Source organism: Emys orbicularis, chromosome 4 (genome assembly GCF_028017835.1).
Source record: "Emys orbicularis isolate rEmyOrb1 chromosome 4, rEmyOrb1.hap1, whole genome shotgun sequence".
NCBI lineage: Eukaryota > Metazoa > Chordata > Testudines > Emydidae > Emys > Emys orbicularis.
The window spans coordinates 93336211-93362855 of NC_088686.1; the positions used below are offsets into that span (position 1 = coordinate 93336211).

Sequence of the window (26645 nt, forward strand, 5' to 3'; positions counted from 1 at the left end):
GTCCAGTTCTGGTGCTTACAATTCATGAAGGATGTTCATAAATTGCAGAGGATTCAGAGAAGAGTCACGAGAATGATTAAAGGATTAGAAAACCTACCTTATAATGAAAAACTCAAAGAGATAAATCAATTTAGCTTAAAAAAAAGAGAAGGTTAAGGGGTGACTTGATTGCAGTCTCTGAGTATCTCCATGGGGAACAAATATTTAATAATTGTCTCTTAAGTCTAGCAGGGAAATGTATGACATGATCCAGTGCCAGGAAGTTGAAGCTAGACAAATTCAGACTGAAAATAAGACGTACATTTTTAACACTGAGAGTAATGATTAGAACAATTTACCAAGGTTTGTAGTGGATTCTCCATCACTGACAAATTTTGAATCAAGATTGGATGTTTTTCTAAAAGATCTGGTCTAGGAATTATTCTGGGGAAGTTCTATGCCCTGTGTTATACAGGAGGTTAGGCTACATAATCACAGTAGTCCCTTCTGGTCTTGGAATCTACAAATCTAATCCAGTAGGGGATTGGTCCATAGCATAGGAAGGGTCACATACTACAAAATAAACATTTTTCTCAGACTAAAAAATGGGTAATAATTTACTGGTTGAACTGGTTTAAAAATTAACTGTAGTGAAAATGAAGATCTGAGGCCCAGATTCTGTACACACCATTACTCAATCCACTTCCAGGTGTTTTGAGTCAGTGACAGATTTGGCCCTAAGAGTTTAGTAACTCTGCCCACACCACAGTATCAAAACTATTCCTTAAATTTCCCACTAACATCCAAGGGACTGGAATGCACAAAACATCATGGACAGCAGCTGTCTTCTCTCCTTCATTTGTCCCTAGTCTCAGGCTCTCTGATCTTGCCAAGCCCAAATTCATGGAGTTTCCACATGGCTCTAGGAAAGGAGAGACATTGTTGCAGAAGTGTTTCTCTCCTCTTTCATGCTCTACCTGACCAAGTATGCTGGGAATTTTTGTCTGGCTATCCACAAAAGCTTAGATGTGGAACAATATAGCTCTAGGTAAACAGTTGTGTTGAGTCATGCACACTTGCTAGATGCCTGAAGTGTGTAGGACTGTAACATTCACTTTTGCCCCAGAAACTTCACCATAAGGACAGATATTTGGCTGACAGCTCCAGTAGCAGCATACAAACTCAAGTTTCCATCTGAAAGAGAATTCAAACAGGAAATTAAGAGACCGATTAGATGGCAATCAGCTGCTGAAAATGCCCATTAATCTCCAGGATGCAATAAACAGTGATAAAACCATAATCTACAAAGAGCAATGCGTGAAAAGGAACCAGTAGACATTACTAACAAAATATGAGAGAGCTAATAAATGGTAATTGTTTGATGTTGTTTTGAAAATTCCTAGTTTTGTGAGATAGGAAGCAAAACCAAAGCCTAGCAATGACCCTTTCATTAGTGTCTGCTTCCTCTTAAGAGCTATGGCATTAGAATGTCAGGAGTTTAACTCAGGCAAATCCTATCCCCTCCCAAGCAGGTGCAGACAGAGATGTCCTAAGGATGTTTGTGGTTTCACAGGACAGTGGGCAGGATTTAGAGGGATTGCACAAAGCGTGTGCATCTCCTGCATTGGGCAACGTTCAACTCAGTTCACATATGTAACAAGGTGCTGTAGGGCCCTCCTGCCCCTGTTGGGCTAATAAAGTCACTCTGAGACCCTGCATTCAGTAACCACCAGTGCAGTTTATTTACAGGTTGTGCTCCCACCACCTTTTCACCATACAAGTAGCCCTTTACCAGCTGGAGGAAGGCACTATCTCCCTGCTTCCACTCCCTGCCTTTTCATTTTCTTCCTACTCCTCCTCTGGCTGCCTTCCCCTGAGGCTTTTATACAGCCCCAGCCTAATTAGGCAGCTGCTGTCTCTGCTTCCCCATTAGGGCCAGGTGGTCTAACCAGCTCCAATTAAGGGAGGTGAATTGGAGCTGGAGTGATAGAGGGCTGGCTCAGCAGTTCCTGCTCAGTGCCCTATCACAGCATGCAAGAGACAGGTGGCGGTGAGCTAGAAGAAGGGCAGGAACAGGTTGTAGGATATTCTGGTATGTAAATCCTCCCAGCCTCTCACTCACACACACACACACACACACACATTTCATTAGGGTCCTGGAGGCTCCTCTACACTGCCCCTACCTCTCCCTATCCTGCCCATTTTAAAAGAAGTCCTTGTGTCTAGGAGAGCATGATGAATGTAACTGTGGCCAGCAGTACACAGAGAGAGTATCTCTTTGGGCCCAGTCCCCCATCCCTCTTACATATCTACGTAAGGGCCAGGTAAATCTGGACAAAAGTAATTAATCTCGCAGCATTTGAGGTTTGCTGTACTATTATTGTTCTTGTGCCTCTCCGTTGAGTCTAGAGCAACCCATTGTTTGTTGTGAAGATGCCCCAGCTATAGGCCAGAGTGAATGCGGTAAGAATTTGCCCCATAGTTAGAAGATGTCAGGTGGTGGTTAAGTTCTAAGTGCTGTTATTTATAGTTATTTGATTCAATGCCACAAATCACGCTACCGCAGCAAAACAATTATTTTCAGCAATTTGTAAAGCTTTATTCAGTAACCACTAGATGGCACTATAACAAGCTGTAAAGGTAGTTTAATTATCAAGAACAATTGGACTGTAGCGGGAACACTAGTTTTCCACAGATGGCACTGTAGAGATTGCAAATGCATCTTCATTCCTAGGAGTCTCCTTCTTCTATATCCCCAAAATTGAGCATGCATCATACAGACTTATCTATTTGAGCCAAGGGGGAATGCATTGCTAATAACTAGGGTTCTGCAAAAACTAAAAATTAAAAACCAAATACCTTTTTGTACCCTTTTTGTACAACCCAAAATGTTGTAAGAAAAATATTCACCATTTGTTCTAGGCCATTTTGGAGCCCTCAAAATGTCACTTTTTGTGAAATGGCAGTTTCCAGATGAAACTTTTAAAATGTGCTTTTGTGGGGAAATTGATTTTTGTTGGAATTACTCCTTGGATTTCAAACATGTTGAGATTTTCACTAAGAACATGACAATTTTCACTCAGAAGTGTGGTAGCTGTGCACATCCCAAGCCCTTATCTTAGATTTTCTGAGAGAACATGGCTAGAGAAGACCTCCTCACTGCATATGCTCCTCCTTCAACTCGTATGAGAAAAATGTGCATGGAGAGAGCACAGCAGCAATCTATAAGCCACATGGTAAAACAGGGATGCAGTGTAGATTGCTTCATCCTTCAGATGATGATGACCATCATGGCTACAAGAAAGCCCTTAATAACCCATTCAATATTAACTCCATTTTGTGATAAAAGGTGGCTGTGAAAGGGCCAAAGTTCTTCAGGAGGTTCACCTTTCAGAACTATAAGGATTTCCTACAAGGACTGATTGGAAGGGTCAAGATATTAATAGGGGGTTAGGGCTTCTCAAAATCAGAGATGAGTAGGATCTAAGTTAGTGCAAAAAGGCCTAAATTACATCACCTTTCGTATCACTTCTGAATTTGGTCCGGTTTATTTCACATTTTTAAAATAATGCAGAATAATTTCATTGAAAACATGAAATGAAAATATGCCACCAAAGGCACATAACATGTCGACTTGAGTTATGGTCAAAACTCACAGATTCCAGAGTGGCTGAGAAGAGATAGTAAAATGAAACTCAAAAATAGAGATGCCACAGGTTAAGAAATGGCAAGAGATGGAGCAGCTACCACCCACGTGAGGGGGGGGGGAAACATAAATTAATACCTTATTTAATAATAATTGCCTCCTTTTAAAAAATATTTATAATTGCAAAAAGAATACAACTTTTATTAGAAATTTAACCTAATTTTGTATTCTATCTCTTTTTCCAATACATCCTAGCAAATCTGTAAGTTTTGTTTCCTTACTAGAGAGACACAATGAGCTGATAGTTTCAAAGATTTTTCCACAGTAAAGCCCCATATTTATTTCCTCATTAGAGCTCAGAAAGATTGCTCTATTTAGCACAGATTCACTAGATTTGTGTGGAGACTTATCATTTCACATTTATTTACAGTAAGCTTGCTGAAAATTCTGGCAAACCAATTAAATGGACAACTCTATGGCTCTCAGAGCAATGCATTCACCTCTGCTGTACAATAATGGCTATTTCCTGCCCTAGAACAAAAAGTATTGAGGGATTTCTGGGAACAAAACCTTTAAAAAAATCTCCACGGGTGAGAATCCTAGAATTGGATAGATAGATGTTCAGGTAGAATGTAGAAAATACTGCCATATGAATTGGTTGTAGCTGTATGAATTCTACGTGACCTATTTTTCCCCTGGAATTTGACCTGCAAATTATTGTACCTAAAAATATGTGGGTCAGGCATTTCCTACCTAAGGCTTTATTTAGTAACCAGTATGAAAAGAGCTTTTTATCCATTACCCAGTGTGCTCCATCATTTTGCATCAACTTTACTGTGCTATCACATGCTCAGATGAACGTACATTGTCAGTATGATCCAAATAAGCCTGGGGTTGTTAGTCACAGCTGTAATTCGAACCCACTTTGCCAGTGCTATTATCCAGCTATGAAGAATAAGGGAGACACTTGCCCATCCAGCTGTTGTTTGGAGAGATGCACATTTCTTCAGGTGGAAGGGCGGCCAGGCCAAATAGTGCTATAATCAAATAGTGCTGTAATAGTCTGTTCCTGTATGGCGGCATGGGGGGAAGTCCGTCAGAAACTTGGCTGCACCGGCTTATGCACTGTGTGGGTAAGAGCGGGAAGACTTCATGACCAAGAGAGATTTGGAGACCCTGCAGGAGAAGAGGGGATGTGCAGGGACCTACAGGGGATCCCTCCCAGGGGGCAGGTACCAGAATTTGCTTGAAAAATCCATTCTAATAAAGACCTAAGTGATGATAACACATTGTGGCTTTCCCTTTATTTATCTGCTTGGTATGAAGTATTCTGTGAGTTTATGGGTATGTTAGTTTCTCACTGAAGCTTTCCTCTTTAACTTTCACTAATTAGTATCAGCTACCCAGCTATGTGTTTGGCAGGCACCGTCCATTTAACAATTTTGATACCATTGACACTGGGAACATAAAACAATGCTGGCAATAATTGTATTGAATGATGAGGACCAAGGGTCTGATTCAATTACTACTGAAGTCAATGACAATTGTTCCTTTGACTTTAACAGGAATTAGAGTGAGACCCACAGGAATACACAGTTGTTCAGAATTCAGTCAAAGCACTCACATTGCTTCCTGTAGCAGGCAGAAAGAGCCAAGCTCTGACCAGTTGGCAGGCAGGCCTGTGCTGGGGAATGCTAGCCCCACTGGGGATTCCTGAAGCCCAGTACTTTCACCATCCCAGGTCTAGAGACCCCTTCAAATTTGTGGCCTTGATCCTTGTACTCTAAGGAAACTGAGAATCAGTCACTGGGTGGCAGTAGTGATACATTTTGCTCAATGTACACATTGTGGGTGACATTCACCCAAATGCAGAGGTAGACTTATATGTGCCATAACAGGGCTTAAGTGGGAATTAAGTAGTTCGTAGGCCCTAAGCAGCCAGGAGTGAATTTCACTCTATGTGAGACAGAAGTGAAATGTATACCACCAAACTTAAGGGAAAGGCTTTCCATTTTGTTCCAATCCATAGAAACTTAACTGAGCCATATTTTCTATGAGAAACAGCTTCCACATGCTGACACTATTCAATTTACCAGAAAGATATCTATTTAACAGGACCTAAATCATGTAGGGAAGCTACAGCCATGAATCTCTCAGGCCTAAGACTGAATCCCTGGACACATTTTTTAATGTATAAAGAGTTATAACTAGCTAACAGCTTGAATTATTTGCCAATAAGACCAGTTATTTTGTATCAGACATTGTGCCTATCTCACCTGAATGTTTAATGAATACATCTTCTCTTCGGATAGAATTAATTTTATTACTCAGTGTGGATGAGCTACACATATATAATCAATTGCCCCAACAGGAAGTGATTAGCAGCAATAGAGTGAGTTTGGACTTACGAATCATTATAGGTGAAGACCTGGTAAGGAAACTCATAGTTCATCTCCTTAATGATAGCACACACCCATTTCCAGGTGCCCTATGTAGTCCTGCACCAAACTAATGCAGTGCTAATAATCACCTAGAAGAGGCAAAGACCAACCTCTGCTCTCCCTCTCCTATCTTGAAATAACAACAAAGTCAGTAGATAAAAGAAGGATGATGTTGTGGTTAGGGGCAAGGACTCGGGAGCTCAAGGTTCAATTCCTAACTCTGCCTCCAGTTTACCATCAGTTTTAAATAGTGGTACACATGTACAATAGACAGAATCCTATATGATATTACAGCACAGCAACAGTAATGCAGATAGGAGGTAATTCAGGCAATGAAGATAACAGAATTTTTTTCATGAAACTCACTGTATTTACTTCTAAAGTAAATTATTCTTTAGATAGTGGGGAGTAACTTTGAGCTGGGAGGAAATTGCTAGAATGTATACATTTCCCAGATTCATGAACAGAAAATCTGTAGCAAAATTACATTTAAAATACAGGCATCTTGCCTGTTAACAGAAGTAGACCCAAATAGTATACCTTTTTAACTAACATTTCACTAAATAAATGTATACCTTGATACTTATGGAATGATCTTCTTGACACTATAGACAGTGTATGCTAAGGGTTGGCTAGCCTAGTAATGGATGGCCAAATCCTGATTCCATTAAAATCAATGGCACAGTAAAATCTCTTATTAGAAGGGTTTGTGTTTTCCTTAGTCCACATGTGTAATACCCATGGACACTGAATGAGACTGTCACAATAGGGAAAAATAGATATCCCTTCAATGTCTAGTCTCTGTATATGTGAAACTCTTAAACAAGAGAGAAATAAAATTGATAAGCTAGTTATGAGACACATTTTTATTTAATCTGCACAAATTAGTGATTTAAGATCTGCAATTATTTGGTAATGGTCTTTTGCCTTGTTTAGTATTGATCAGTTCTGTTGCATTCTTTGGGTCAGACCCTCAGCTGGTATAATCAGTCTCCTGATTGGCTTCTATGCAGCTACGCCAATTTACACCAGCTGAGGATTTGGCCCAAAGAATGCAATAGAACTGATCAATACTAAATGAGGCAAAAGACCATTACCAAATAATTGCAGATCTTAAATCATTAGGAAAGAGGCATCTGTCTGCTCTCTTGGCTCCTGTGTTTTTTAATCAATTTTTTCATATAAACAAGATTATAATTATAGTAGTTGCCCAGGGATATTTCACTAATTGCCTATTAACTTCGGACATGTAGTAAGTTTAATAACAAACCAAGTTAATAAGAAGAACCTTTGCAAAAGAGCTAAAAACTGGACCACGTGCTCAGTCCCCATTGACAATGTGTTAATTTGTAAAAGCCACTTCTGAGCAGCCTCCTACTCTCAGGATCACTGACAAACCAATGTGAATTAGTGTTGATGACGTAATGCTTCTAACTTAATATCCTTGCTAGATTATTTTGTGGATGGAGTTCTGTAAAGATCAGTCTAAAATGGACTCTGCAGCTGAGAATATTTTCTAGCTCCACTCCTCGTGCACTTGACCTAAGAGTCATGCTAAAGCCCATGAAAGGGCAGGCAAGATTTGCGGTCCCTTTGTTTGGGGGAAGTGCAGGGGCTGCTACTAAGTTGCTCCCCTTGGAGCCAGGGTGTATGTGAAACTCTTTAACAATTTATTTTCTCTGTCATTGATCTGGTTAAGAGAAACACCTAGATTTAACATGCCACAAGCAAGAAACTTGTTGGAAAAGGAACAAGGAGGAGTGGATCAAGGCTGGAGGATCTTTATTACACTGGCAGCGATGTACAAGCCAGAAAGACTCTCTGATCCCAAGCCAAGTTTGCAGGGCTGGCATTTAGAAAAATCCTTTCTCTGTGCCCAAGTTTCCCCATCTGTAAAATGAGGATAATGATACTGACCTCCTTTGTAAAGTGTTTTGAGATTTTCTGATGAAATGCACTGTGTAAGCGTTAGCTATTATTATTATCATATTTTTATTTGTAAAATGAGCACACTCAATCTGAAGTCACTGAGAGACAACGGAACTGGAACCCCATGATGCCATGTTCAGCATAAAGCCACTCTTTAAAACTGTCACATGGAGAACTTTTAGCATTCTAAATAATGAAACGGGGCCCAGCAAAGAACTGGGACTACAATCAGCAGCTCTGTTAGGGTCATCACTAAAGTTGAGCTGCCAAAAACCACAGTGGTACCTCAATCAATCAAAGAAAGAGCAGTGGGTTGCTTATTGCTTAGCAGATCTCTTACTATTTCCTACTTTGGATTATAAATCAAGTAATAGTTAAATATGTAGCACAGGAATAAAGTAACCTGGCCCCAGTTCAGAGAAAGTCTATGAAAATTTTTATTCTGAAAAAGCCAGAAACATCGATTGCGTTTGTCCTCTCACTGCTGTGTTCCACCACAATGGAACGCTGGGGCTAAAAAGTGACTATCCTAGTACATGGGACAGCACTAGGTGTTTTTAGTCCAATATATCTGGTGTGTTATGAGGCAAACAATGGTTACAATGAAAACTGCCTGACTTAAAAAGCAAAGCCAGAAAATTCAGAGTTAAGGAATATCCTTTCTTAGATCACCTCTGTCATGCTGGCTAGAGTGGTTCACAACCGAGAGTGCCAACCTCAGGGCAAACTGTCAAAAAGCACCCCAAATTGGTTGTATGTTCTATAATTAGCATTCACCAACCCAGTAACAAATGTGAATGTGACGGGTTGGATCACAGAAACCCCCTTGGGGCTGCCAACTGATGTGCCAAGACTACTTCTGCCCCTGCCTTCCCTGCCAGCTTGGGACTCCAGAAACCTGCCTGGTTGTGCCAGACATGCTTGCCGGCTACAAACAAAGACCCACATCTGAACCACATCCCACAAACTGCAGGCTTAACTGAAAGCAGCTGAAGAAATGTTCCTGTCTCTAACACTCATATGCCCAACTCCCAATGGGGTCCAAACCCCAAATAAATCCATTTTACCCTGTATAAAGCTTATACTGGGTAAACTCATAAATTGTTCGCCATCTATTACACTGATAGAGAGATATGCACAGCTGTTTGCCCCACCCCCACCTCCACCCAGGTATTAATACATACTCTGGGTTAAATAATAAATAAAAAGTGATTTTATTAAATACAGAAAGTAGGATTTAAGTGGTTCCAAGTAGTAACAGATAGAACAAAGTGAATTACCAAGCAAAATAAAATAGAACATGCAAGTCTATGCCTAATACAGTAAGAAAACTGAATACAGATAAAACCTCATCCTCAGAGGTGTTCTAGTAAGCATCCTTTTACAGACTAGTCTCCCGCTAGTCTGGGTCCAGCAATCACTCACACCCCCGTGGTCACTGTCCTTTGTTCCAGTTTCTTTCAGGTATCCTTTGGGGGTGGAGAGGCTATCTCTTGAGCCAGCTGAAGACAAAATGGAAGGGTCTCCCAGGGGTTTAAATAGACTTTCTCTTGTGGGTGGACACCCATCCCTCCCCCTGTGTAGAATCCCAACTACGAGATGGAGTTTTGGAGTCACATGGGCAAGTCACATGTCCATGGATGACTCAGAACTTACAGGTAGCAGCCATGGTTCACATGCTACCTTGAATGTCCTCAAGTAGACTTCTTATGTGGCTTGGAGCCTTCCAAGATCCATTGTCCGTTAAGTGTTTCTTGATTGGGCACTTAATTTGCACATTCCTTTCTCAAGAAGCTGACCAAATGCTTTACTAAGGCTACTTAAATTTAAGCAAGTACACAGCCAATATTCATAACTTCGAGTACAAAAATGACACATGCATACAAATGGGATGAATATATTCAGTAGATCATAACCTTTACATAGATATGTTACATGGCATATGTAGCATAAAACATATTCCAGTTATATCATATATACATTCATAAGCATATTCCCATAAAGCATTATGGGGTGCAACGTCACACCCTCCTCCTGAACTTACGGCCAGAGACTTAGACACTGTCCACGGCGGAGGCAGTACATGTACAATAACTGTCTTTGGTCACACTCCCTTTCAGTACCTTTAAACCATATGATGTCATTCATAATTGTTCTAGCAAGTTTTGGGGTTCCTGGTCCCCGGGTGCCTGAAAACAGGAGTGTAATATTGCTAACAGAATGCAGACAGCAATATCTGTTAAAGTGTAGGTGTCTTGGCATTTAGCCACCAATGCCATGAGGCGGTGTGCCTCACTTTCCCCTTCCACACAGCAGCATGGGTCTGTTATGCTTTTACTGCTGTATCAAGCTTCCAGCCTGTTTACAGGTATAAGCTGAAAAGTAACATGTTTGGGGGACTGTCTTGTCACCATCCCTAGCATGTACAAAAGTTTGTTCCACAAATCAGGTATGTCCCACATCTTTAAAGGGTTCACCACTAGTATTAACTTCTTTATCTTGACCCATAGATGAAGTAGCAAGAGACACAAGATTAACAGCAAATCTACGGTGGACAGGCTTTGTTCACACAATTTAGCTTGTTTAGTGTCTATTACATTTTCCAATTCCTTTGTATACCATGATAGGTGCCCTGATGTAGATTCTTCTGCCTCTTTGGAGAAGGCTTTTAATTCAGGCAAGTGTTTGAGGCTCTGGCAAGGAAAGAGTGTACTGCAACCATGCCTGTTCTCTGCCCCTCCCTCTGGAATTTCTTTGGGCTGGACCCCACACACTTGTGAAGTTTTCCTAAGGCAAAGTTTTTCTTCCTCCTGCCTTGAAGAGACAGTTTTATCTCATAGACTCAGAGACTTTAAGGTCAGAAGGGACCATTATGATCTTCTAGTCTGATCTCCTGCACAACGCAGGCCACAGAATCTCACCCACCCACTCCTGTAACAAACCTGTGACCTATGTCTGAGCTATTGAAGTCCTCAACTTATCTCTTACAAGCATAGCAGGAACATCTTTCAATTGAGTGTTTTGGATTGGTAAGACCCCTTTGGACACCCCACTTTCTGTTCCCAAAAGGTTAGCTGGGTGGACTCCCCCCTCCAGGAGATCTGACCCCCAGTCTTCCCTTAAAACCTGATTCACAGGAGAGGGATCTGGCATCTTAAATGCAGATTTTTCACCCTCCTCCTGGGAAAGATCCTCCCTACAAAAGGTGGGCGGACTCTCTGCCCCCCCCCCTTCTGTCTGGACTTCCCTCTCTGGGCTCAGTTTAACAGCATGCATATGCTCACTGCTTGGTTGTGTAGAAGCAAACTTTACAAATCCTGTGTGGAAAGAGGCAGCAGCCAGGCTCTGAGAAGCAGCAACTTCATGTGTTACTTGCTGCCTGTTTCCACTCAGCAAGGGACACTTATTCCTCAGGTGCCCAGTGGACTTACAATTATATCACCTCTTGGGCTCCTCTGCTTGTACAGGAGATTTGGGACAAGTAACAGGGAAATGGGGAGGTGAACGCCCAGCCTCCTTTTTCCCAGGGGTAAAATGGTGATTTTGCTTTTCCCCAACCCTGTACCCCTCTGCCAGTGGTTTATGTTTAATTGCAGCTTGTGCTTGCTCATAAGAGTCTGCAAACCCAGTTAATTCACCCACTGCATTTACCTTTTTGTCCCACAAATACTGTTTTACATCATCACTGCACATATTCAGGAATTGTTCCTGAGTAACCAAATCACACATTCCTTCCAAGCTTGTAATGCCTTTCCCCTTTCTGTTATATTAGGAGTCTCTGCTTTTGTTTCTTAGCTCCAGCCCTTGTGAGAGTCCAAACAGCAAGGAGAGAACCATTTCTTCTTGTGAGCATCTTTATATGCCCTACCCCCAGAGTTCAAACCAATGGGACAAGCACTCTGGCACATAACTTCTTCATGGGTGAATGGGGCAATCAACAAAGATTTTGTCCTACAATGGTCCATTTGCTTTTGATAGTCCTTCTTGATGGGTGAGGAAATCATTCTTCCTGCCTAGGTTCACAAGCTCAGGATTTTTTTACAATTATAAAGCAAAACTTTCATATTACCGTATGGCATGGGATACAGACATTAGAAGTAAGAATAATGCAATGACTTATAAGCATTTTATAGAGTCTAAACTCTAAATACATCTTTATAAGTCTAACACCTGACTTGAACAATATTAACATACAGGTGAGCTGGTCTGATTTCCAGCTATGAATTTGTTAGTGCTCAGCTGATGCCTGCAGACTTGGCAAGAGCTGGTGCCTTGTCTGCTAGCATCACAACCTCATTATGCCTTGTTAGTCCTGCTCCAGTGGAATGAAAGATCCCACACTATTCTGATGCTTTCTTATAAAGGAGGTTCGGTGGTAAAGGTGGTAAATCTGGTGGTAAATTTCCAGGAAATCTGGATTCCGTTCCCTGCTCTGGCACAGACTTCCTGTGTGACCTTCTCATTTAGGGCTTGGCTAACACTTAGGTGTTATTCTGGCTTAACTATTCCTAATTAACTCCATGTGCCATGTAGTGGGTGCTCTTATTCCAGCATAAGAGTGCCTTATTTCAAATGAGCATAACCCACATGGAGTTAATCAGGAATATTTAATCTACTTAAAATTCACATCCTACTTTATGCTGGGTTAATTTTCAAGACAAGCCCTTAGCCATCTGTGCCTCAGTTCCCTATCTGTAAAATGGGAATAATATCACTTGCCTACTTCACAGGCTTGTTATGAGGAGAAATAAATTAAAGATTATGCAGGATGCAGCTGCTATGGTAATGGAAGCCATTATCAAATTAAATATATGTATGGACTTTTTAAAAAAAGAACACAATTTTTGCCAATACGTGTTTTAATTTTTAAAATATACACTAATAGAGAAATACATGGTAAACTTTTAGATGTGTGTATAATTCAGCAATAATATTGAAAGTTGTGGGCCACATCCTCAGTTGCACCAAAGCTCTACTCAGCAAAGCATAGAAGATAGGGGGCAAAGGTGGCTTTTTAGACACTTCTGCACTTCCCCAATCCCTAGCGCTACCAGGAGCTGTTCAGCCCCCAGTGTAAATTAGAACAGATTCAGAGCTTCTGAAAATTATGCCTAGCAGCACAACCCCCGACGGGCCATTTCACAGCTGGGGTTCACTGGAGCACAGCTCCTGTCACACCCCCTTCCTTGGTCATGCATCTGATACATTAATTCAGGGAAGTTCTCTCCTCCCAGTGATTGTCCTATGGCAGGGGAATCACTGTGACCTGGGTAAGCCAGATTTATGGTTGCTTTGCACACCAGGAACAGTGGAAAACAGATTTATTAGGTGTCAAGATCTGTTATATTAGGATTACTTTAAAATGCATATTCAACCAATACACTGAAGTTAATGGGAGCTGGCATTTACAGTAAGTTATGTGTTAAGGGACTTTTAAAATGAAAGCTGATAGACCCATAATGTAATGTTCCAGTAGATGTATTTCAATAAGTATTTTGGAACTTCACTCCATGTATTATTCATTTCTTCTTATTAAGTCTGCCTGCCAAAATTCCTTACACCATTTTTAATTAAAACAGCTAGTACACATGTGCACTAACTTTTTCTAAGCAAAACTACTTGTAACTCTCTCTTCTTTCTTATGCATCTCTATTCCATGTGGAATATAGTGCCTTCACCACTGCCTTTTGTCTTTGCTGGTCTTCTGCCACAGTCTTAGCTTCTTCCCATGTCATTCTGATAGTTTTCAATTCGGCATCTGTTGTGTGTTTCCATGTTATCCTCAATCTACCTTGTCACATCTTACCTGGAGTTTGCAGTCCAATGCCTGGCTTGTTGTTTTATTGACGTCTTTTCTCCAGTCATCTCCATTTTGGTTGCGGAATTTCCTGTCCTGTCGGATTCTGTTTCGTCCTTTGCCAAAGTTCTTCATTGGTGATTTTTTTGTCTGGCCATCTGATATTGAGGATTTGTCTAAGGCAGCTGTTTATGAAAACTTGGAATTTAGATAATAAGGTTTTAAGTCTCCAAGTTCAGCACCATGTAGTTGACCAACTTTACAATGATGTTAAATATTCAAAGTTTAGTTTGGAAGGCAAGATTTCTGTTTCTGCAGATTAGCTTTAGAGTTACAAAGTCATGTCTGGCTTTCAGTATTCTGTCTTAAATGTCTCTCTCTCCCACCCGGTGTAATTCCAATGCTTCCAAGAAAGATGAAATATTTGACCTCTTTTATGTCAGTCCCAGAATGTGTTATTGGTTTTTCATGTTTGTTGATTCTCATGGTTTTCTTTTTCTTGATGTGGATTTTCAGCCCTAGTAATGGCACATAGGGCTGAATGAAGATCCTTTGTTTTGGCTTGCATATCTCTATGGGTGTGGGATAGCAAGCTGATGTCATCTACAAAGTTGAAGTCCTCTAGCTTCTATGTGAAAATACATTGTTATCCCTGGGTGGTTCTGTGGTCTCTCATTACCCAATCTACTACCAGTAAAAAGGTTGGGATGACATAAGACTTTCTTGTCTGATGCCCGCAGTAACCTCAAATGGTTTAGTCAGTTTGCTGTTATGTGTAACTTGGCATGTCATATTTTCATAGAAGCTCTGAATGATGTTCACAAATTTCTGAGGGATTTCATAGTGTAGCAACTTCCATGAAACTGTTCTATCCACTCTACCAAAGGCTTTTGGAAATCTATAAAATTCATATAAAGCAGTGACTGCCATTTGATTGACACTTCTATGATGATACATTAGGTTACTATTTGATCTGTACATGATTTCTCCTGTCTGAACCCTGCCTGTTCTTGCTATAACCTTGAATATACTGCTTTCTTTATTCTGTCTAGCAATTAAATGCCCTTCAAGTTTTCACAGTGACTTTGGTTCCCTTTCTTTGGCAGCTTCATAATATGACCCTTTTCCCACTCATTTGGTATTTTTTCTTCTTCCCATATCTTTTGTAAGAGGCCTATCAAAATGTCAACTGTGTGCTTCAAGTCTGCCTTAAGACTCTCCATTGGAATGTTATCTGGACTTGGTGCCGTTCCACTTTTTAACCAATTGATTGCCCTCTCTACTTCTACTCTCATGACAGGTCCTATTTCAACATCAGATGGATCTTCTCCTTCCTATATAGCTGGGAGATTGGCCACTGCTCATGATTCGTAGTTGATTAAAGTACTTCCTACATATATTTAATTGTTCTGACATTTCCGTTGTTAAGTTACCCTTGTTATCTTAAACTGGTCTGTTTGTATCTGTTTTTCTTCCTGACAACTGTCTTATCACGTTGTACAGGGTCTTCACATCATATTGTGCTGCAGCCGTCAATGCATCTGTTGCTATGTTGTCTATAAAGTCTCATTCGTCTGTTCTAGGACACTTTTTGGCCTGTTTGTTCTTTACAGCATATTCTTCCTGGAGTTGCTGTGTCTGTGTTCTTATTGCTTGATTTAGTTTCAGTTTAATTGTGCATACTGTTTTAGCTTGGTGATGTTATAACATGGGCATCTCTGCTGTTCCAATCTCTTCTTTGTTCTTATTTTTATTCTCAATTTAGCTACCACTAGTGCGTGGTCTGTCCCACATCTGTTCTGTTCCTGCTGTGTATATCTTCTATAGTTCTTCTCTATTTGTACCGAATTGTAATGTGATCAGTTTGGTTCCCTGTTCTATGATCTGGTGACCTCCAAGTTATCTCATGAATAGTATGGTGAAGAAAGATAGTTCCTCCAGGGACCAAGTCATTCAATCCACAAAAATCTGCAAACATTACACCATTTTCAGTCATTTCACTGAGGACTTGTTTCCCCATAATTACTTCCCTGCCAGTGTTGGTTGCTCTCTCCTTTAGCATTTGTGTCTCCATTTACTAGGAGGACATCTCTTTTCAGGACATTTTCTGTTATATTCTGTAGCTGCTAATAGACATTCTCTTTTTTCCTCTTGGCTAGCTTGATTTGTTGAAGCATAACATTGAATAATGGACACTTTCTGGAACTTTGACGTAAATTATACTGTTATCCTTTCTGAAACTGATGCTCATTCTATCAGGCTTTTGGCTGCCCTCCTTGATATATCAGACCCACACAGTCTCTGTGTATGTTTTGGTAGCCCAGGATTTAGTAGAATGTGTCCAGCTGACAAAGTTATTTGTCTTGTTGTTACCCATTATTCACTTAGGCCTCGTATATCTAATTTATATCTGTCCATTTCTTTTGTTGCTTGGACCGTTTTACCAAGCTCTCATAATGTTCTCACATTCCATGTACCCATTTTAGTTATGGATTTAGGAGAGAGCAAATTCATCAGCAGAGTAGCTTCCTTGCAGGTTTGGCCACTTTGCATCATCATTTGTCTTCTAGGACTATAAGAATTGGGTTGAGTTGAATTGAGTTTGCCTAACTGAGAGAAGTGTTTGTTTCCTTAATGACTTTATTTTTTACAGGAGCAAGTCATTGGCCTACTCCCAATCTCCTACCAGGAGGGATGGTGGACTACCTTTAGTCTGGCTCATACCCTTTAACCTGCCTGGCATGGGTGATCCTTCCAGGAATTATGCTCCTGCCAGCATCGATCTCAGGGCTATTGGGGCACGCATGCCTTCCCTCCATGGCAAGGTGCAGTCCCTGGGGAAGGACCTTTAACTCACTTAGTTCTATGTCTAGCTATATGCGGGTGTTATGTGTCCAACCATTTACAGGTGCAAAACTTACTTATGTAATATCAGAGGTTGGCTTTTAGCCACCGGAAACTTTTTGGCCCCAAAAATCAACAAGCCACATTATATAAGGCCCTGTAGAAATTAGCTACCAAAGATGCTAGCCCACAGATCCCTCATATACCTCAGGGTTCCAAAGCCACAGTGAGTAAACCTAATTGCTAGGGAGAACACATAGATGCATCCTGAAGTCACTGACCACCTCTGCACATTGCAGCTATTGGCTGGAGCTACTTTTAATATGAATGGGTTTGATGCATAGACATTAGAGCTGGACAGAATGATATGCTGCTTTGTCAAAGCCATATAAAAAGCATCAATTTTGATGGGAAGGTTTCTGAAGTTCAGAGACACCAGAGAGAGAGAGAGAGATTAATTGAAAACCTGACTTTTTTGCACTGAAAATGACATTTTGACACAATTCCGTTTAGCAAAACCATTTGAAAAAAATTGTTTTTATTCCAATGTGGAATAAAAACAAATTTTGAAGCCTTGAAAGTTGTCATGAAACAGAATTGATGCCATCCAGCCAACTCTAATAGACATGCATACACCTGCATACACAAGTGCTAGTGTGAAAAATATTCATCAAAATAGTGCACATGAAGGGGGACAAATGGATGCCAGGATGAGGCCTCTTTGAAATTCGGGCTCAATTTTAAGTGCTGAGGGGATACCTATACTAAAGATGCCCTAGCTGGCAGTATATTCATTTTGAATGTAGGAATCCACACAGGCCTTTTAACATCTTTTGGTTGGAGGTACCTGAAGTTCAGCTAACCTGTTCAGCCCCTCTCAAAATCGTATTTCTGCCAAAGAGAGCTAAAAAAAGCAGCTCCACTAACAGAAACCTGTGAACACTTGAGCAGAGCAAGCATTCCAACCAGTAGGGGCAGTGGTGTTCAAATCCATGATAGTCTCCTTATCTTCACAGGGAGTAGCTTGCTAGTTAGACAATTTTTGATGTGGATCATTATTATTATTTTAAATTTGAATCTTGTAGCCATTTCAGGGGGATAAGCCAATTTACTGATATGAGTTGGTTGGTTGGTTGTTTTTTAATGTGTCCAGAAAGTTAAAATAGAATTTATTATTCTGACTACATCTCTATTGCTTTGGCAGCATGCTGTGGGCAAAATGCTCCCTACAGTTCTACAGCAGAGGCAGGGCCAGTGCAAGGAAGTTTCGCACCCTAGGCAAAACTTCCACCTTGCGCCCCCCTCCAGCCCTGCGGCAGCTCCCCGCCCCCCCTTCGCCCTGAGGCGCCACCCCCCCCCCGCGGCAGCTCCTCCCCCCCGAGGCATCCCCGCGGCAGCTCCCCACCCCCCCCCGGCCCGGGGAGCCGAGCGGCAGCTCCCCACCCCAGCTCACCTCTGCTCCGCCTCCTCCCCAAGCACACCGCCCCCGCTCTAATTCTCCTCCCCTCCCAGGCTTCCGGCGCCAAACAGCTGATTGGCGCCACAAGCCTGGGAGGCAGGAGAAGTGGAGCGGCGACGGCGCGCTCAGGGAGGGGGCGTAGCAGAGGTGAGCTGGGGTGGGGAGCCCTGCGGCAGCTCCCCCCGCAGGAGGCACCCCCGCGGCAGCTCCCCACCCCCCCGACCTGGGGAGCCGTGCGGCAGCTCCCCACCCCAGCTCACCTCTGCTCCTCCCCGAGCATGCTGCCCCCGCTCTAATTCTCCTCCCCTCCCAGGCTTGCAGCGCCAAACAGCTGATTGGTGCTGCAAGCCTGGGAGGCAGGAGAAGTCGAGCGGCGACCGCGCGCTCGGGGCGGGGGCATAAGAACGATGTAAAAAAAAATTAGGGGCACTGCTTTTTGGCGCCCCCAAATCATGGCGCCCTAGGCAACCGCCTAGTTTGCCTAAATGGTAGCACCGGCCCTGAGCAGAAGGGATCTCTCATTTGTCGATCACAGCAGAAAAGCTACATAGAGGGCAGTGCGGCCTCTTCTACATGCACTACAACTCTTCCAATCCTGCAAAAGCCTAACGCTGGTGCTCTGCAAGCTACTGCCCCCACAGCTGACAGTACAGCTGGAGACTGCTAGATCCCCCTGTTAAAAGCCCATAGTGGAAACCAATGGACCTTACTGGAGAGAGTGTGTAATGATTTACCTAGCTTCCCCCACCATGGTGCAGAAGCCCATCTTTGACAGGTCTTTAGAGGCAGCAGGTGGTCAGTGAAATGGTTCCTGCCAGTGAAGTAGCACAGCTGCTGTCGGAGCTTTGCTCTTCAGGGGCTGCAGGGAAAGAAGGGCACTGAGTAGGAGCAGGAAGAGCAGAGGCCTCCACATGGAAGCCTCTTATGTGTGTATCAGACCCATGACTTCAATGGTGGAACCACTCAAAAACCAGCAGAAGAATTCCAAGGAAATGCCACAAGTTTAAATTTACAAGGTTTCTACTCCCCTACATGGGAGTAAAACACACATGGAGGAATGGGGTCTTCTGGCAGCACAATGGATGATTTGGAGAGGAATGAGGATTAGCACTATAATGGTTCACTTGACTTCTCTTTTCTAAATCCCAGCTTTATGCTTTTATTTCACACCAGAAAAACCTACTGAATGTTGGAGTTTAGCAAATCATTCATAACAAATAATTTAATGTTTCCATTAACACATCACAAAAAGGGTGTAAACACCTCACCCTTTGTTTTTTAATTCAAACAAATATTGACAGAAAATATATCTGCATCGACTCCTAATGATGCCACCATTTAAATAATAATTACAATACATGCTAATGGATCAAATCTGGTGCACCTTTTTAACATATTATTTCTGTGACAATAACATGCCTCATCATCTGCTGAATTTAGAGTGTTGCTTTTAAAAAAAACAATATTTGATCTCACTGTCTGGCTAACAATTAATCCTCTTTCACCACGCACCAAACTATATTAATACCCTGCAAATCTTCAAGGTGTAAGTTACACATGATTTAGTATAAAAGGTAAGCTTGGGGCTTTGCTCTCTCTACAGCTATTACCAGCAAAACAAGTAGAATACATGTGAGTTTTCATCAGTTCTTGAATTAAGGTTTGTTGGTTGGATTTGTGGTTTTTTTGAAATTGCAAATGTATGTTTAATTGCTTTTTAAAAAATTGATTATTCCTTACCATTACTATTCCTTAGTTCTAATGTATTTACACTATTTTTTTTCATAAGAGGAAGGTTACCAGGATTCTTTGTAACAAGAATTAAGATATGATTTATTCATAGAAAATGTCTTGGTGTGCTGCAATCATTTTCTCTCAAAGATTACTGGCTATACAGTTCTACCCATTTAACAAAACCAGTCTCCCTTAACAATAATCCTACAACTGTATTTTGCTGAATGTGCCGTATGTTTTCAATGTTCCTCAATGTTGCTGAAAAATTGTTCTTGTATTAGCATTTGTGGATAATAGGAAGATATAGGTTTTGTTTTTTTCCACAGAAATCTTATGTTTCAAATAACTCTACATGTTCTTCCAGTATGTCTGAACTGTTTGCATTATACTACAGGATGAAGACAATTAATTGTTACTTGCTGTTACTTTGCTGGAAAGCAATTTATGGTAATATCTGTGAGCTGTCCAATATCACCATAGCAGTGGAGAAGGAGGAGTGCAGGTTCTGCATTAGTGTGAATGCCACTTGGTGCTCTGGATACTGCTTCACAAGGGTGAGAATCTAAGTTGTCAAAATAATGGACAGGAATTAAATACTCCCCAAAAATGAATATAAACAAGCCAGTCTTCCAGTCTGTAATGAGTAGACTCAGGCAGGGTCCAGTTAAATGTGAAACAGCCTTAAATAACCAATGTGTGTTATGAAGTGGAGCTGTGACTATCACAGCTGTCTTGAAGTACAGAGAGACAGATGAGAAGGTGCTTGGTCTCCTTAAGTTCAGCATTTATTCAGCTGCATACACAGGTTTCCTAACTTTGGATTGTGTAAAAAAAGAAAATCACCCTTTAATTAATTTGGTTTGAAAGCCACTTATCAACTGTCCTTCCTTCTCTGCATACATGAACACTGTGCATCTCATGGAATATGTTGGTTTATATAGTTCCCTTAATTTTAAAAAGACTTTGATTTTTGACATGCATATTCAGGGCCTGCTGAGTGTTCCTTCACAATACTAAGTGCTCCTAACTCCCAACGACATCAGGGCACTCAGCAGCCCAAAGGAGTGCTCGGCATTGTGCAGGATTGGGTCTTAAAGAGTCTTTCAGATGCAAGCTGATATGTGAAGGCAAATTCTGCTCTCAGTTACTCTGGCATAGCTCCCATCAATGTCACTGGGAATTGCTTCTGTGTCATTGACAGCAGAATTTGGCCTTAGTGATTATACCTGAGAGCAACTGAGAGTCTACCACATTTGGTAACAAAATACAAATTCAAAAATGTAAACCTTAGTAAATTCTGTAAGGCAATCCAGTATAAAGTTTGACAAGTATTTTGAGCCAAGAATTAGCATAAATGATTGATTATAAACTATGTATTTGTTTTCTCACAGTAAAGACGCTAACAAATCTTTCTTGTGTTATTCAGTGTAACGGGCATAGGTTTTGAATGTATCATGAACCAGAAATATGGAAAAACATAGATACTAAATATGACCCCAAGCCTTAAAGTTTAGCTCCAGATGGATCTTCCCCTCAGTTTGGAGGATGCTCACATTTGGTGTCCCAATTGGATCCATTACAGAGATGGGACATAATCACAAAGTTTGTACACCTGAGAAGTTGGCCATATTTTGAGTCCAGTCTAGTGCTCTGCCTTGTGCCAATTCCTATTTAATACAGGGTTGGAAAAGGATATAATCTAGTGGTTGCACTGGAGTTTACATATCCAATCATCACCAAATAGACCTCTGTACCTTTCATATAAAAGTTACTTTGAGTTCTAAAAACAATAATCATTTAGAGTTACACCATAGTTGCATGTATTTACTACATCAGTTCTTTGAAAGGAGAAAACTGGAAGAAGACTTGGTTGTAATTTTAAGCCTAACAAGTCAGTGGGATTCTTTCCACTGAGTTCACTGGGCTTTGGGTCAGATCCTACATGCAGATTCTAGTTTTTACAAACTCTGAGAAATATCAAAGGTCTCAAACTAATTTCAAATCAAATATTTCCTTCCTGTCATTTTCAGGATCCAGTGTATAAGTACCCCCCGGTATCATCAGTTCAGCAAACCTGTACTTTCAAGGAGCTTGTTTATGAAACAGTGAAGATCCCTGGCTGTGCTGACCATGCCGAATCATTTTATTCATACCCAGTGGCTACCGAGTGCCATTGTGAGTCATGTGATACTGACAACACTGACTGCACTGTGAGAGGCTTAGGACCAAGCTACTGCTCCTTCAACCAAAACTAAAGCAAAGAATAAGGAGTACTGGAGATGTTAGTTTAGTTTTGGTTTTCTGTTTTAAATATGTAAATGTATTGTATCAAAATGGTACAAAGAGGGCGGGACAGCAAACAAAGAAATTTACATACAGCCAAGTTTAAAACAATTATATTAGCAATATATCAAATGGAGAGCTACATCTTATATTTGTCTTCAGTGGCTTCCTCTCACATTACAAATCAAGGTCAGTTTCCTTGTGATCAACCTCATGGCCCTTCTGACATTTTTGCCCTTATCTCAGCCAACACTCCCTTCCATTCTCTACACGCCTCCATTCTGTCTCCCCTCATGGCTCCATTTGTCTCCTGCTGCTCTCAGCTTCACATCTTATTCCATGCCATCCCTTTTGCTTCAAACAGCTTCCTACCAACCATGCACCAAGCAGCTTTTATTCCCTCATTCCATTCCCCCTTAGAACACATTTATTTTTAAAAGCCTTCCATCATTGATCACCTTCTCAGCAGTGTCTGCACACCTATTTTTTCACTGTTATCCTGTATATCTTAATTACCTAAGTTAGACTATAAGCCTCTCTGGGCAGGGACCTTCATTTTTAATATGTTTTGTAAAGCATCATTTACATGTAAAGATATTAATAGCTTGCTCATTATAGGGATCTAGAAACAAAGACCAAGAGTAATATTTGCAGGTGGGTCTTGGGGTAGGTCCACATCGCAATTAAACACCTGCGGCTGGCCCTGGTCAGCTGACTTGGGCTCAGGCTGCAAGGCTGTAAAACTCCTGTGTAGATGTTCAGGTTTGGGCTGGAGTCCAAGTTCTGTGACCCTGCAAGGTGGGAGGGTCCCAGAACATGGGCTTCAACCCAAGCCCAAATGTCTACACCACAATTAAACTGCCCCATAGCCTGAGCCCCGCGAACCTGCATCAGCTGTCTTGGGTCAGCCACAGGTGTTTAACTGCAATATAGACATACCCTTAGTGACTTAGGAGCCTATGTCCCATTCTAAAAAAGTGAAAGTCAATTGAAAGTAAATGGGAATTAGGCTCCTAAGTCACTTCTGAAAATGGGACTTCAGCTCCTCAGTCACTTAGTTGCTTTTGAAAATTTTACCTCAGATCTTTTCAGTCATCATATTTCCCCTTCGTTGTGGAATTCTACACAAGAATGAGGGATCTTTCTAACCTAGGCCCCAATCCTGCAAAGACACACTGCTTAACTTTAGACACAGTGTGTATAGTTATTCACATATATATGTCTTTGGAGGATCGAGACCGAGGTTGTCAAGATCCCTTATTCTTTCATACAGTTCCACACAGTTAATGTGATGGTAAATTTTTAGATCTTTACAACAGTTTCATATTCAACAATTGTCTTTTTTGCAGTGATGGTATTAGTTTAGTATTTATTCTATATGGTATATTCCTCAGACTAGTAGAGAAAATGTTTAGTCCATTGTATGTACCAATGGATATTAATGCTTAAGGTTATTATGCATATAATTATCTAGGGGAGATTGTCTGTTAATAGGGAAATCTCCCTTATCCATAGTATTTAATTTATTTAATTTCTAAGACTTTTTTTACTGAAAAAAATAGTTCTCATCACAATGTTGTTTGTGAGATGTCATTTTAGAGGTCTTTATTGCTCTACTGAAGTTATAAGAGACAGAACAATAATATGTATATTGAACCTGATTCTCTTTTTGCTTAGACCAGTTTTATACTAGAATAACTCCATTGATGTCAGTAGAGCTACTCCTGATTTGCATTGGTGTGAGATCAGAATCAAGGTTATTACTCATATTCGGCCCCAAACCACCACTCCTTAGTCAGGCAAGGGAATTTTAACTGAATAAGTATTGCAAGATCAGGTCTTTATTTGCAGAGAGAGAGAGGAAAAAAAATAAATGTGCCTTCAAAAGTGCTTCTGTAAATTCTATCTGTGCTTGTTTATGACTCTTGGAATATTAAAAAGGATTTTGTTGCATTTGCATCATTTTATTCTTTTGTAATGGTCTTATTGAAAAAGTTACAATCCGTCAACATAGTATTCTTCAAATCATTTTTTTTTTCTTGATCTCATAATTGACGTTGCAATATCTCATTAGAAAATTTGCTAATCTAAACTGTGTTTGCATCAGCTCAGTATTGGGCCAGATGGGATCCCACAAGCTATCGTAAAAACACAGATACATTTTGTCCAATAGAGGGCAGTGGTACATTATGTAATTTTGATTAAGTGGGCCAGAGACTCAAAATCAGGATTATAATGAAAGTCTTGAAGTTTAAAGTTTAAAACAGAAAATGAAGATTACCAAGGTGAAACAACACTAGGGTTAACATCATAAATCTGACATAAAAAGCCATGATTGTTAATAACTGCCAGCTGTCACAACTTCACTTTACATCTGATCTGCAGTTCCCTATACCTGGGCTTTGCTTAGTAAAGACTGAGGGGATAGAGTACCTCCCACTCAATTACCACATCATTTCAGGCGGCACTGTCCCCACACATTCCTCTTAAGTTGTGAGATCCAACAGACTCTCTTACAGGACATTTTGGGACAGCACTTGTAAAACATGTTTTTAAAAGGGTAGAGATTTACACAGTGCCACACAACAATGCTTATGTTTGTCAGTACTAGAGCTGTGGAAATGAAGCATAATAAATTTATTTGTTGAATTTACCATCTTTTTCTGTTTGTGACTTGCCCATGAGCAGCTTATTAGTTCATTAGCATGTTCACGTAGGGCTAAAGTCTCAGCTATGCAGAGGGCCAGCACAAGGCTTGTGCACTACCCCTCCTAAGGCTTTCCATTGACTTCACCAAGTTTTGCATCATGGTCTTATACGGAATCTAAATGGTGCATAGGCCTTGAGCTGGCCCTCTACACTGGGATGAATGTCACCCCCCAAACATTTCTTTGATTACTACTTCTTCTGTACATTGTTCACCAGCAAGTCATTGCCAGTAGTGGATCTTCAGAGTTCCACTTCTGCTGGCTTGTTTTGATTGGACACATACTGCAGGTAACATGCTATAGCTTTTATTCTCCATAGTTTTTAAGACCAGAAGTACGCATTATATCACTTAGTCTGACCTCCTATATATCACAGGCCATAGAATTTCACCCAGTCAGCACTGCATTGAGCCCAATAGCTTGCATTGACTAAATCATATCTTCCAGAAAGTCATCCAGATGTCAAAGGATGGAGACTTAGTAGTTTGGTCTGTTGGACACTCAGTTTGAATATTCAAAATTTGCTTTTCACATAATGTCCAGTGTGTTTAAAACTGGCTGTTACATGAATATCCTTGCCACAAATCTGTTACTCAGATGTCTGCAGGTAGTAAACTTCAATGGGGGTACTGTGATGGGGCTGAACGCCAATCACCTGCAAAACAAGGATAAGAATCCCAATTAGTTATGCTCGGCACATGGGTGATAATTAATTAATTGCCTCCTGGACTAAGGCAGTGGACCTAGGCCTTATAAGTAGATTGGGGGAGTTCAGCTGGGCAGAAGCCCTGGAGTAAGGTTTAACAGACAGGAAACAATGGAGAAAGAACTCTACAGGAGCTGTATCATCCCCTGCTGGTAAAGCTCTGAGGTAGGCCCAACAAGGGAACTACAGTGGTATGTGAGTGGTGTAAAAGGGGAATTATTTTGAAGATTTGTTTGGATTTTTATGTGGACTCATTTGTATTACCCTAAAAGGAGTTTAGGCTTTCATGTGACTTGGCTGGAGGACTAAGCCACAGAACACCCAGAAGGAGAGTCAGGAGAAGATGAAGGTTGGGAAAGGCTATTGTAGGGCTGTGGGAGAGCATGGTAGTGGGCACTAGAGACAAGGATCCCATGTAATGCTTCAACCAGAGATGAGGGGGTGCCTATGAGGTGAGGCTGCACTACTACAAGCATGAACACCAATAAGTTATGAGGTCCAAAATTACTTCAATTTATTATTTGAGCAAATCTTTGAAGTAATTGCCCAGCTCTAGCTATTATGGTAACTAGATACAACACTTCTCAATAGGTTGAAGTCTCACCTGAAGCACTGGTGAGACTCAACATTGTCAGTAAATGGGATAAAAGTTTGGAGACATGTTACTAGTAGAACAAAAGTAGGATTTGCAAAAGCTTTCAATGTTGGTGTAACTTTGCTCCTATCGAAGTCAATGATCCACTGACTTTAACAGAGTAGAGTCCTTCTAGGAGGGATTGCATGTAAGAATCCCTCATAAAAATATCATTTTAAAAGTGAGCTCTGCAGAAGGACTATGCAACTTGTCACCTTTTGTGTCCAACTTCACTAAGTTTGACAAACAAACATTTTTGAGAAGCAAGTAGCTAGTACACAGCTTGTAACATTACAAGCTCTAATGAATTGTATTGCTCAAATACTGAAAATAGCTGCTGTCTTTCCTCCTGTAATATCTGATAAGATCCAAAACAGCAAAAAATGTTAGTCTTCTGCCTCAACAAGACAGCAAGCAGGAGATCTGGGAAATCATCTTCCGTAGTTCGTGTGTGCTTATGTAGCATGGAGGTTGTGTCACTTAAG

The 26645-nt window shown here is 40.9% G+C and overlaps 1 protein-coding gene across 1 annotated transcript; it reads left to right on the forward strand.

Moving 5' to 3' along the window:
- The first annotated feature begins 20224 nt into the window (after positions 1 to 20224).
- FSHB (follicle stimulating hormone subunit beta) lies at positions 20225 to 22084 on the forward strand. Its single transcript, XM_065404071.1, has 2 exons — positions 20225 to 20383; positions 21860 to 22084. The coding sequence occupies exons 1-2, from the start codon at positions 20225 to 20227 to the stop codon at positions 22082 to 22084; spliced, it is 384 nt and encodes a 127-aa protein (XP_065260143.1).
- The last annotated feature ends 4561 nt before the right edge of the window (positions 22085 to 26645 follow it).